This window comes from Phaethon aethereus (assembly GCF_964289735.1).
Source record: "Phaethon aethereus genome assembly, chromosome: 10".
In the NCBI taxonomy this organism is placed as follows: Eukaryota; Metazoa; Chordata; class Aves; order Phaethontiformes; family Phaethontidae; genus Phaethon; species Phaethon aethereus.
The window spans coordinates 6,620,745-6,634,481 of record NC_138586.1 but is presented as its reverse complement, the minus strand read 5'-3'; the positions used below and the strand labels follow the sequence as shown (position 1 = coordinate 6,634,481).

The window sequence follows — 13,737 nt, the reverse complement described above, 5'->3', positions numbered from 1 at the left end:
AAAACAGTCTTATGTTTGAAATACAGTACAGATTATTAAAACCAATCATCTACCAGAAACTCATAATACGAAAATACTAAGGAGTTTGCAGTGAGCAGACTGGTTAACTGTGCATATGAAACAACAAAAATTCATGACATCACTGATAATAATCTTTGTAAGTATTTGATAACAGTACACACAGTCTCACCTATCAGTTTCCACCTTCTCAATCAAAAGAGCTGCCAGCGACTTCAGATGTTGGTTACAATAGAGATTAAACCAAAAGGGTACAGTGAAGATGCTTTTGTACATAAAACTTCCCTTCCTTGAGTCACTTCAGACTCTTCAAGGGGCACCAAGAATTCAGGTGTAGGAATCTCTTGGATCGGGGGATGTGGATGCAAAGCCTGATAAGAAGCCATGGTGTGAACAATGTGTGTAGCTTGGTAACTTTGGTAAATGTCAGAATATTTTCAGAGGAAAGCTAATGTTTGTTAACCATGTTTTCAATATGGAGGAGCTATAATGGAGGTAACATAATTCAAAAATTTTTAAATATATCTGTGGTTCTGCATTCATTTGTATTTATGGTGATGAGACCACGGCGATGTTCTCTGGCTGGCCTGGGCAGTGGTTGTGAATAAAAGAGCTTCTAACTCATAGCAGTGGAAGTTAAGGGAGTCATCTTATTTTCTGTTAACTCTATCAGCAAGTTTGAGAGAGGGGGCAGAGGGGGGGGAGAAATGGCTGTTCTCTGAAGTCATCAATTTGTGGGTGCTTTCCTTCTAGGTGAGATTTTTAGTAGATGTTAGTAGAGAAAAGACTAGGGAAGTGTGGAAGTGCCATGGTGTAAATCAGACTAAATCATCTGAATACCTCCCGAACAGCTAGGTTGTAATGCATCACTGAAGGGGGATCTCCTACCAGAGTGAGCCTCTTGGTAATTTGGCCCTCAGCTCTGATTTGGTGTCTTGTGCACATACTTCAGTCTGTGTCTGTTCATTAAAACACCCAAGCTTGTGCTTAAGTTTATGCATGCAGCTTTGGTATCTAGGACGTTTAGTAAAACCTTACTGATGTCAATGAAGCAATTCTGTGCATGTAGAATAAGGTTAACCACGCTGTGGTTCTTCAGGTGCGCATGCTTCTAGAGAAATTCAAGTGCTGCCCCACACTGCCACTGTCTCATGACACACTAGGTTTCTGATGAGGACTTCTAGGACCTCTTGAGTAGAACCAAAGGGCTGCTAGCCTGGCTTTGGCATGAGGCGTTTGGCTCTTCTCTGTCAAGAGAAGATATGGCAAGAGTCCCACTTCTCTATCACCATCACATGTGCCACAGTCTCATGCTTTTGCTGATGATTGACGAGATTGATCTCTGTTTATCAATGTAGCAGGGTCTCATGGAGCACAGAAAAGTAATGGATTTGCACCAGGCTAACATTTCACTATGCAGCTGGCTGAGAGCAGACTTTGAACCAGTATTTAAAGCTGCAACAACCTGCCCAAACCCTCTGAGATTAACAAGTAATTTCAAACTAGGCCTGTCACAGTTGGCTGTCCCCTCCTCTGAAAGGGCAGCACTCAGTTAAGAATTAACATGTAGCAATGTGACTTTTCTTTCCTAATCAGGCTTTTGCTGTACCATTTCCATCCATTTTGGCTTCCACATTATTCAGCTGTGCACCAGACAACTCTTTTGTTATGTGCCAATTAACCCAGCTTGATAAATAGTGATTATGCATAATTTATACAGAATAATATTCTTCTTGTTCCCTGTAAATAAGGCACTGGCTTAGCTGAGGGTACTGGTCTGTGAATTACTGTCAGATGTGATCATGAAGGTCCAGGATGCTGGTAGCAAGGACTCTCTGGATTGTAAGGCAGATAGAAATGATACCGAGAATAAAACTAGATGGGGGGGGGGGTGCTTTTGGTTTTGTAAGGGAAGTTGGGATTTTGGTTTTGCAGTTCTGTAGTTTGCTCTTTGAATGTACTGAATAGGCCTGAGTTCTAGTCCAGCTCTCGCTGAAGTCCGTGGGAGCTTCTGCAGTGATGTTGGTGGGTACTTGATTGGACCCCTAAGTTGAACCTTCAGATGATCTCCCTGGCTGCGGAAGCCAGATTTGCACAGCCATTCTGTTTCCTCTTCTGCGTTAACTGATCTGAAGTCTCTCAGACTGATAAGCTGAGAGCAGAGGGGCACGAGGAGCGGGTGAGAATTGCACAGCCCCATGAACCTTGAGTAAACAGGGGGAGGAGGTACGGAAACGTGCAATTCAGACCACCGGTCCGAGATGCGCTCGCAGTGACAGCACTTGCTGGAATACTATTGCAGAGCCTCCGGGAAAGTGTTAGGCACTGTTGCTTTGGGTAAACTGGGCGGGCTGTCAGCCAGCACCATGCTCTGCATACATAGAGCCAACTGGGAACCCTCTGGAGCTGGAGGCTGCTTGCGCAGCTGCTGTTTTGGCAATCGCATCCCCTTTCTCCTTGGCCAACCTTTATCCTGGCCTTTACCTCATGGTGAGTTTTACCCAGTTCAGTGATTCCAGGTGTGTTTGCCATTTTGCCTCTTCTATTTCATCCTCTGTAACATATCCCCACAGGCCTGTAAATGGCACCACCTCAGCAGACTCAGATCATCTTTCATCACACTGCCAGAGCCTTGTTTTGATTTATTGCCTTTCAGCACAGTGGCCCAGAATGAAGTCAACTTCTGAAATCACTTAGGGAAGGATCTGCTGGACAAGCATACATTTAATAATATGCCTCCGCCTTTTTATTTCCTCCATTCTGGGATGTTCCAATGAAATAAGAAATATGTTCAGAGTATCGGAGTGCTGGAGATAGCTGCTGCTGATTCGCAGCTCTGAGGCGCAGCATGGCCTTTGACTGCTGCGCTTCAGTTCAGCTGTACGTTCTGCCTAACATCCTCGGCTGTGAAATGCTGCTGTTTTCTGACGGGTGCAAGTTAGTTATTTTTTCTTCATACCACAAAATGCTTCGTTTTCTCTTAGGCTGTTGTTTAAAGTATTGACAAAATATGTGACATAGATCATCTCTGAAGATGATAACGATAGCCGCTTGGATATTCCCTGGTCTACCACATCCTGTCAAATTCACATTAAAAACACTTCTTTGAGCATGTCTCTTTGTTCCAAGGCAGAGTGCTTAATGTCTTGTGGAACTCTCATTACTTTGAATAAAATTATAGAAACATCCGTGATTTTCTGTTGAACTATTAAATGTTACTATGGGTTTATTAGAATATGCGTATTAATTGGCTGTCTGTAGGTAAATGGCTTCTAAATTTCCTTGTGTTTCATAACTGAATAACTTTTTAAAGAATGGGATTTTTCATATTTTTTCCTCTGATCAACTTTTTTAGAAAAATTGCTTCAGAAATTAAGAGATATAGTTACAATCCAGAGTGATCACAGCATGCTGGCATAACATACTAGATTAAAATTAAAAGCATTTCAAATGGTGCAACAGATGGAAACAAGTTACTTAAGTGTGTGTAACATTTGTGTTGCATGCACACTGTCCATGTTTCTGCAGGGATTAGTCATAAAACAGGAGTTGGAGTCTCGGATGTGAAGAACACAAGTGATCATTGTTTGCTGTGAAAATATTTAGACTCTCGTGGGAAAAGCTTTGCCAGGTCCTCTGATTCCCTCACACAGGTGTTAGCTCATATTCCACACTTCAGGGAGAAAGGAGTGTGTGGTTATGTGTACAGGATAGACTAAGCCTTTTCTCAAAAGGCAAAAGCTCAGTGGACTGCTTTACATCTACACGTCAAGCCTCTAACATTCCCCAAACTTGAGGCCAGTGCCTGAACTCTCAAGCATCCAGGATTGTGGAGCTGCCCATCAGGAGCAGAGTTGGCATTGCACCTACTGCTGTTGTTGGCAAGGTCTTGATGATCCTGGTGCAACCAAGCAGAAACATCTCTTCTTCAAAGCATAAAAGGCTGATGCCAATGCCTTTCCATTTCTCTCCAGCAGTGAGTTTAACTATCTATGAAGAGAGGCCTCTTGCTGCTCCTCCTACAAGTATCTCCTTTGGTGTCAGCACCAGGATAGGCAGTAATGGCAGTGGAAGAGCTCACGAATAACACAAATCCCCAGCATTTAAATCTGAGTTCTGTAACAGTGTTAGAGTCTTCTTTCTAAGAGTTTTTGGTTTTAAACTGTGTGGTATGTATTTGATGTCTTCCCTTTAAAACTAAAAGGAATTCGTCCTTGTGAGCAGAATGTGGGGGTGGTGGGATGAGGATGGAAAGTGATCTGTTAACAATAGATTGTTGTTTTAGGGTGGTTTCTAGGATTCACGAGAAGGGTAAACACATATACACAGACTACAAGGGGGAAAAAAGCAAGCGTTTTATTAACTACAGACATGCATTACACTAAGGGTGTTTTGCAAAGCAATTGTCTTACCAACCCGAGGACTGTGAGGAAGATGGACCATCTGTACATTCTTGTATCGTCCTGCGCCACGAGCTCAGCCCAGCAGTCGGTAGGTGCCAGCTTTATGTGGGCGTCCCCACGGAGGCAATGATGACCTCGCAGTACACCGGCCCACTGCCCTTCGGGGAATCCCGGTATTTATACATTTGCAGAGGAACGAGTTCTGACACACGTGGCCAGCGAGTGTCGGAACGCGCCTCGGTTGCCACCTCTCAACACAGGGAGCCTATGGTGTATGTGCCCGCTGGCCAGACGTGCTGCATGCGCCACAGCCATCCCGTCTGTTGGTTCGTAGGCTTTTTTCGCACAGCATATTACCATAATCCAGCAGTCACATATCAGCCATGCTCAAGCCAATAGCAGAATGTTACAAGGCAAACAAAATTGTGAATTGTGCTTTATATTCCTCCATTACTGCACGTCTTCCACATCCTCCCCTAACCTTGATCAACTTTCTTGTGTCTCTGGGCTGTTTTCTCTCACTTAGCATAGTATCTTTCTTACCCAGCCATCCGTTTTCTCCTGTGCTAACTGCAGTTTTCTCACAGACCCAAAATTCCATCTGTTAACCCCTCCACTACGGTTTTCTCATCTATCTACTTCTCGCCCAGTGTCCATCCACGGACCAAAATTCCATCTTTTAACCCCTCTGTATACAATTGTGGATTGCCAGGATGGGTTGAAAAATAGAAAACTTGACTATAATTTGTGGTGCCTGATCTGACAGCTTGAACCCCATCTTGTAAAGACACAAGCAAGATATTCTGATCAGCACAAACTTAAATATAGTCCTCAAATACCTAACATATTTTTTCAGTCATCCTCAAAAAAAATCAGTTGATTTGTATGGCATGTATATATCTTCTCTCACCTTGAATCCATTTTAAGCTTTAAACCCCTATTTTGCTTCCCTCAAACTCCAATAGATTATGCTTCAAATTGAGCGTGATAATATGATTCATAGCCTTTCAGAAGGAATGTTCTCATAGAACTCCAAACCCATGGTGTTTTAAAAAAATCAGTGTTTAATAGTGATCCCAGTTAAACAAAACCTTTTTTTATAATTTGGACCTACTGATGAGGGGCTGACACTTCCTCAGAATGGGGTGGATTGACTCCTGGGTTTCTTCCACCATCAGAAGTGTGTTGTAGAGAGATTTGGGTTTTTTTAATGGAAAGTGAAACATGCATTATAATTTGGTAGGTTTGCAGGACAAGATACTAATTTTGTGCTTGAGCTTCATCAAGGTTTTACAGAATCTTTTAATTTTTTTTTAGCTTCGTGACCAATAACCTGACAACAGAGGTAGCTCAGACCCTACATATAATCTTAGCTTTGGAAGCAGCTTGGGAGCTAAACAGAAAGCGAGTAGGTAATAGCAGCACAAGTAGCATAGCTTATTCCAAGCCACTCAGGCCACCTGCAGTAAACACACCTTTCTCAGATCAACAAGGTGGTGTTCAGTCTGACCTTGTGTATGTCTTAGTTTGGTGCTCAAGGATGTCCTTGCTATTGACATTTTAGATACATTAGCTAGTTGGGTTTTTTTAAATAGCAAAGCTTTTATTTGCATATACATCAAGTTGGCAGTTTGGGGGTGGAGAGGTTTTGGTCCAGGTTTATCTTCATCTGAGTAAAGTTACGCTAATGGACGAAATACATCGGACCTGAATGGACTTCAGCTACCTTTCTCTGAGTGCTTTCTGAAACTGCACCTTTCGTCAGCCTTTCTGTCCAAAAGGATCTGACTTCAGATACGCACTTATTTCTCATGAGCAGTCATTGCGGGTCTCGACAGGCACCTATTGGTATTGTGGTGCGCATGAGACTTTGTGCTGCTGGTGTTCCTGCTAGCACTGTTACAGCCTCTTTTTATTGTTGCAAGCTGGCATTTTTCATATGCTCATAAAATTCACACAAATGTTTCAGTGTGAAGAGAAGATCCAGCACACAGCAAATTCATGTACATTGTTAGGATTTTATTTCACTGTAGTAGTATATATAAAGGCCAAATTGTGTAAAGTTTAATGAGTCGAGTCATGTATGTCATAAATAATTGGGCATGCTGAAGGAAACCAAGGTTGTGGTAATGTATTTGTACAGCACCCAGCACCCAGGAGCTGTAATTGTGATCAGGGTTCCAAAGTCAATTCTGACAAGTGGTTAAAAAATAAAGACTCATTTAATAACGTTTAATGGAGTTGTGATAGGGTGACAAAAGTCATCTTGAACGGGATCCTGACCAGAGCGTGTTTGGGATGCTTGGATCTGGACATTTGTTTTGGATTGCTTTCTAGTAAATGGTTTGTAAAATATGAATGGATCAATCCTTATGCCTTTCATTTGCAATTTAATATTACCTCCCTCCCAGTGCCTGAACATACGTTTTTATTTTATTGGCTCTTCTAAAAAGAAACACAAACTGAAGGATGCGTAGATGTCTGAAGAAAGCATTAGATAGAGTGAAGCAAGCTGAGTAGTTCTTTTTATAAAGAACTAATAAAACACACTGTAATTATATCACTGAGAAAATTGTTGCCATAAAATGAAGTAACAAGAGTAAAACATAATTTTTGTTTTGTGCTCTGCTGTGAGGTTTTGGGTTGTGTATTGATTTGGGGGGATTTTTTTGTGTTTGTAAGGGTACATTCTTTATGTAGGATGAGAAGTGATTTTTATAGCAAATATCTCAGGAGAATTTGTATTCAATTCCAGGTTGTAGCTTCCTAGGTTCCCTCCCATCCCCAAGAATATTCATTGTTAACTATTTCAGAAATGGATGTTTTCAGAAATGTTTCTTTTGTCAGCTGAAGTTTAAACAACTCAATGGAATATTTTCATCCTGAGAGAATTCAGTGCCTTAACAATATAAATGTAAAAGCTACTTTTATTTGCCATAGGTAAATGCAGTTCACTTCATTTTTAATTTTTAATATGATGAGTTTGTCTTTGAAGGAAGCTCTCAAGTCTGATTGCCCTGGAGCCCCCCAAAAGTAGCTCATTCTGCATTTGGAGACACTGCTGTGCTGAACTCCTCAGGGTGCAAGGTAGAGTGAGCCTTTTCATTCCGTGTATTAAAACAAAAGGGAAAGAAAGCAGTAGAAGCATTGTCAGTCTTTCTAAGAGCCTGTATGCTTACTATGTGAAGTGACATTAATGATAACCCTCGTATTATTACGGCAAAGCAGTCATAGGATGGAGCCTTAGAAAGTAGCAACTTCTCTGAGACACGCTGCATGTTATTCCGTTATAAACTAGTCCCATTAGTCAGTTGGCAGAGGCTGGCAATGAGAATTGTCTGGAATCCAAGACAACTGGCAGAGGAAAGTGGAGAGAATAAAATCATTTCACAGCTGAGGGAAACGCAGAACACAAAACCAAGGAACTGGGATGAGCAAAGCGCAGTAATGTCAATTGTGATCGTGCTCCTACAGGGCCTTTCATCCCAAAAAGCTGCATAATTATCAATAAAGCAGGCCTTATGGTGCCCCTTTGACATAGGTTAATACTGTCGACCAATTTTGTAAGAAATTGATATGAACAAAGGGGAAATTACTTGTCCATACAAACAGTAATGAAGAAGGAATAGTGTCTGAGGTATTGTAACCTCCAACCCCTGACTCCAAAACTACCAGGCTGTTACAGCCCTGGGCAGAAGTGCCCTGTATGCCGTGCTTGGGAGGATCCTGCCCGCTTTCACAAATCAGTCGTTAATGGTATCATCTAGTGTAAATGGTGTGTTGAGATTCATCTGTTAACATATTTCTTTTGTTGGCATTATACATCTTTTCTTTAAACAAGAAAAATCCAGCCCCACTTGTAAATATTCCTAGTAATGCTTCAGTTGTTTATAGTAAGAACTGGAAGGAAAAGGCAAAAAAAAAAAGTGTAGCTTCCAGGCAATAGACAGTAGAAATGTCAGAGCCTATACAACCTTGCTGTGTCAAAAAACTCACAGTCACTAAAAGGTAGAAGAACTAAATACCATTAGAAAGAAAAAAAAATTTTTTTTTCTTTCAAAAGACACAAAACATCTAATAACTTCTGTGAAATGGGGCATCTTCTGAGTTTCTGACCTGGAGCCTTCCTGGGGTCTGAAACAAAAAAAAAAAAATCACATCTGGTTAATTTTAGCAAGTGTCTGTGGTGGGGCTGATTTGACTGGAGGGAGGATGGAACTGCTAGTAAAACAGAAGGCTGGGGTTCATCGAGTTACGCTGGCGTTTAGGGTGGCTCAGCTGCTATTCAGTACAGAAACAAGGGTTTTTATTTAATTGGGTTTGGGTTGGGTTTTTTGGTTGTCTTTTTTTTTTTTTCCCCCCTAAGCAAATTCTTCTTAAAACTGTCATCACTCTGGCTCTGAGCATTTTCCCCCCTTGGCAGGAAACAATTTAATCTCTCATAACCAGAAAGTTCCTTATCTTCTCTTGACATGCTGGAGAGTTCACAAGCTTCTGTCATACCATCCCTTCCTCTCCTGAAAATGATGGCATGTGGCAGCTAACTTACTCCGAGAACAAGCCCAAAGTCTCTGTTCGTGAATACTCACATTGCACCTAATGCCAAAATAACGGCTTTTACTTACCTACATCTACAGTTATTAGATGCCGGGTTGGATGACTGCTGCTTAGGACCTCTGTCCCTTGTTTGTGGAGGTCACAACTTTTCAGATCAGGTTATACATTAACTGGGGTATGTGCTGTCCTTGCGAACGGATGCACATCCGCAGTATTAACAACTATAATTAAGAGCAGTTTCATAAAGGCATAGCTCAGCAAAAAGAAATTGCCTTTTTTTTTTTTTTGAGGAATGAGGTTGTATCAGGATTTGTGCAAATCACTTCTTTAACAGCCCAAGTATGTGTTTGACCATCTGCATTTTTCAAATAGGGAAAACCAAACATAAATCAACTGTGATTAATGAAGGAAAAATACCAAAATTCTTACTGGAACATGATGATTGTTCTGATTGTCAATAGAAAATAGTTTGGAAAAAGAGCTTAAAGCTAAGGTTTAGTTAGCCTTTTTTAAAATTTTGCTTATGGCTCAGTGATGTTAGAATAATAATGTAATGAAAATGAATGTAATTACACGTTTGGTTTTTGGAAAACAAGTAACAATATGGCAACGGGTTCACGGATTCAGTGGGTTCATCTGATCACATAGGAGATTAGGTCACACTAAGTAAAAGACTAATGCTACAAAATTGTAACAAAATTGAAAGTTCAAATGCAAGTGAACATTGAGGACCAAGATAATTGGCCTTTTAGCTTCTTATAAAAAAAAAGGTTTGTTTGCCTTTTAAATGGGCCAGTAAAATTGAGTTGGCACCCTACAATGCATGCGGAATAGATAGTCACGAAGCATCAGCTATAAGAAATAAGCAGAGGGGCTTAAGAGATTAAGATTTTTTAAAACTAATAGAAGACAGATAGTCTGTAGAAGTGCTAAATCTTAAAGATCTGCAGTGATTACAAACTTGAATCAGGGGAAATAAGACTGGACAGGGGGGTGCGCTTGCTAGAAGATATTGTTGGTGATCCTCCAGAACTTCTAGCACAAAAAGTTGCAAGTATCTGAAAGGCCAAATCAGAAGCTCTCACCTGTGCTGGGATGTTCCGTGCAAGCAGCAGCTCCATGTTGGCCATTAGGTATCGTTTGGAGAAGGTCCTGCTTACGGTCAGACTCTTCTCAGACTCTCACAAATTGAGAATGGGCTCTTTGCATAAATGAGCACAATCTGCTATGAAAATAGATACACCTTAATTCAGTGTTTTAAAATAGCTGTGCAACACAGAATTTTGTCCAAAGAACAAAAACCTTGAACCGTTTTCCAGCTGCTGACTGCAGTGCCTAGGTGCCATATCTCTAAGAACAAGAAAGAGCACAAACCAGAGCACATCTCAGCTGATTCCCAGCACACTGTGGAGGAACCGGTCCACGCTGGAGCCAGTCGCTGCTGGTTGCCTTTAGCACTACACCTATTCTCTCTGCTGACTCTACGGGATGTAGGAACTAGCAGTCCTAATAAGAGCTAATCTGTATTCTTCATTATAGCCATACACTTGGATAGCATGGTAGGCTTTCTGAGCTCCCTTCTGACGCTCTTTTCGGACACTATGTCCCTGTAAATCTGAGAGATTTTAGTGGAGTCACAGTTCAAAAGTACTCCTGGGCCTTATACCTGATAAGAAATAATGAGTGAACCCCTGATCATTTGAAGTACTCTGGCGTTCTAGGGTCAGGAAGCATCTGAGAATATGTTTTGTTTGCATTGCAGGAAGGGATGTTTCCTGGAATACTTGCTCTTATCTGCTTTCTCCGCAGTACAGAATTGACATTTAAAACTAGTAAACTAGGCCATTAATAAATATGTAAAAGAAGCCTGATCTGTGAGATACTGACTCAGCATATGTGAGGACACCCAGCTCTGCTAGCCCCACTTCAGTGATTATTCCCATGGAAGTGGAGGGCTTACACACCACTGAAATGATTTGGAGACTGCCAGACTTGCTAATGTAGTCTTTATTTTTCTCTTTTTTCCACCTGTAAGTTAGTTACTTCAGCAGATAATTTTTATGGTAGCTTTTCTCCTTTATGTCCTGCTGGTATATAGTTTAACAAAATGCCTTCTGAAACAGTGTATTTGATTCCTCAGTCATGCCTCTGGGAACAAATTCTTGCAGTATTATAACTTCTTTTATATCTTTTCTTTACTGTGGCAAACTTTGTTTTCAGAAATCACTACTTCGTACACTCTCTGTGCCTCCTGTGCATCTCTTTTCCGTCTATACAGTCTGTTCTTTGCTGCTGGTATCCACAACCGGTCGTGTCCTGTTGCAGTGGCTTAAACACTTAAAGAAATTCCTTAATAGCATTTCTATTTCTGCATCTGGAGCTCCAGGAAGAAAACTGAATTTTTATACCTGACTACCTATTTGAGGTGTTATCCATGATGCTGTGTCAGTGAGCGGATATTGTGGAGAATCCTTTTTAAAACTACTTTAACAGGCTTTAGTGATTCCGAATGGTAGCATTTATCGTAGGAAATGTTTTGTGATGGTACTTTTGGAAGTAACGTTGCTGTATATTTCTGTGTAGAAGTCATGTCATCTTTACCGGTAATTACTTCCCCTTACTTTTTGCAAAGTTAAATATGCAGCATTTTGGCAAAAGTGGTTAGTGGGGCTAGTTGAAAATTGTTGTTAAATCCAGTTCTTGACAAGTGAAATTGTTAACATTGAATGAACATTTTTCCGGGAAACTTATTTTCATTACAAATTGGACTTGCTAATCTCAGTCCAGAAATGTTTTGAAGTGCTGCTATGCTGTAGTGTATTTCAGTTGTACAATCTTTATTATGGACCAGAATCTCGCATATCGGGCTCCCTTGCTATCTCTGATGCAGTCTCCCTCCATGGAAAGAACCCAGGGTCACAAGAAATCTGCTTTGAACAACAAAGAAACTGTTTTCCTTGCAACTATCATGAAGTTGACCACATTTATAAATTGAGATACTTTAATTTGTGTCCACAGCGGTCATTGTTCAATCCCTGTAGTACGGGAAATGAAGTGTTTCCCCAGATAAGTACATGTGAAATAAAACACCTTTGGATGCATTTTGATTTTTTTCTGGTACTAGACAAGTTCCTCAGGCCACCAGAATGGCCAATGACTAAAAGCCTCCAGGTTGAGCAATATCAACTTCCATCCCACGTAGCAATAATATGTGTTCCTCATTTGTGTGTCATTAGAGCCATACGCTTTCCAAACTGCTTCTGAAAGATTTGGAATCTTTAAGATTCCGAAGTTAAGTTAAGAATCCACCATAACTTCAGCTCAATTAAGAATCCACCATAATTTCTCATTGAAAAAGAGCACACCTGGGTTTCATGCAGAGGTTTCAGAGTTGTGGATGATAAAGGAATAAAACATCCAGATTTCTTTGAATTGGATCTGAATCAATATCCCTGTGGGATACCAGGGAAAACTATATCTTAACATTTTGACTTTTAGGCAGACCTGACATTTGTTATGCAGCTGCTAACAGAGCTCTCAAGGGAGGGAAGATATTTTACAGACAAGCAATGTAATCCCATGTTTGTTTTTAAAGAATATGGGGAGATTAGTGGATTATAATGTTATAGCAGGACAAATTGCAATCAAAAACGTGCTCAGGCCAGTTTAATTGTGACAAAGTCGGTACAACTCACAGCTACACTGAAATTAGTATATATTATCTTATGAATTCATTCCATCTACAGCATCATACAAAATAATTCCAGCATTGTTCAGAAGGCTTCCTTCAATTATACTTTGAAAGTTTGTTTGCATGCAGTATGTCAGATTTTAACACTCCTGTCTTTGTTAGTCTGTTCACAGTTTTCCAGAGGAGTTTATGCCATTTTTGGATTCTATGACCAGATGTCAATGAACACACTGACGTCATTTTGTGGAGCCCTTCACACATCCTTCATCACACCCAGCTTCCCAACTGATGCAGATGTGCAGTTTGTCATCCAGATGCGGCCAGCATTAAAAGGAGCCATCTTGAGTCTCTTGACCCATTATAAGTGGGAAAAATTTGTGTACCTCTATGACACAGAACGGGGTAAGCACCATCATTTTAAGTGATTTTTCTGTTTCATAACTTGCTATAAGTATTACCAGAATCAGTATGTGCCACCCATCCCAATTTTCTTCTGGATGCAGGCAGCACATTCTGATGGTCCTAGAAAAAAAGTTTATTCTGAAGAAACAAAAATTAATGGATAAATAAAAAGAAGACATCTTCATATTACTGATCATTTGTAAAGAGATTGTCTGGAGGATAGTGTTAGCAGCGTAAGCATTCAATTTGTAATACCTGGTTTCCGTGGAGCCACAGATTCAACACTTGCCAGGGCTTTTGAGTCCTTGCAAAATAAATAAAGTTGGCACTATGAAATAGGCTGTCAAGCAAGACCTTCCACTGAGCGTGACATTGCAAATCCCACACCACTTTACATAAATGCACATTTCTCCTGTCACTGGACAAAGACAATTCATGATAAGATACACTCTGGAGATGTCTAGGCATCAGTAACGATCTAAAAATATGGTGCATAAGATGCTTTAGGCCTCTGCTGGAGAAAAGATGGTCTAGATATGTCACATGGATATCTAGAGATTAATTTAGATATATGACAAGAATGACCAGAGGTATGTTTTACTAAATGAAAAACATATTAAAACCAGTGTTTCCATGCTTAAGCCCATTGTTAACTACTAAGAAGTG

The 13,737-nt window shown here is 40.6% G+C and overlaps 1 protein-coding gene across 2 annotated transcripts in view; it reads left to right on the top strand.

Annotated features, from left to right (window-relative positions):
• Positions 1-13,737, top strand: part of GRIA3 (glutamate ionotropic receptor AMPA type subunit 3) — a 157,074-nt gene that overhangs the window by 23,320 nt on the left and 120,017 nt on the right. For both annotated transcript variants that reach the window (XM_082003981.1, XM_082003982.1), the window contains exon 3: positions 12,832-13,071. In XM_082003981.1, coding sequence (XP_081860107.1) covers positions 12,832-13,071 — 240 coding nt within the window. The remainder of the gene's footprint in view (positions 1-12,831; positions 13,072-13,737) is intronic.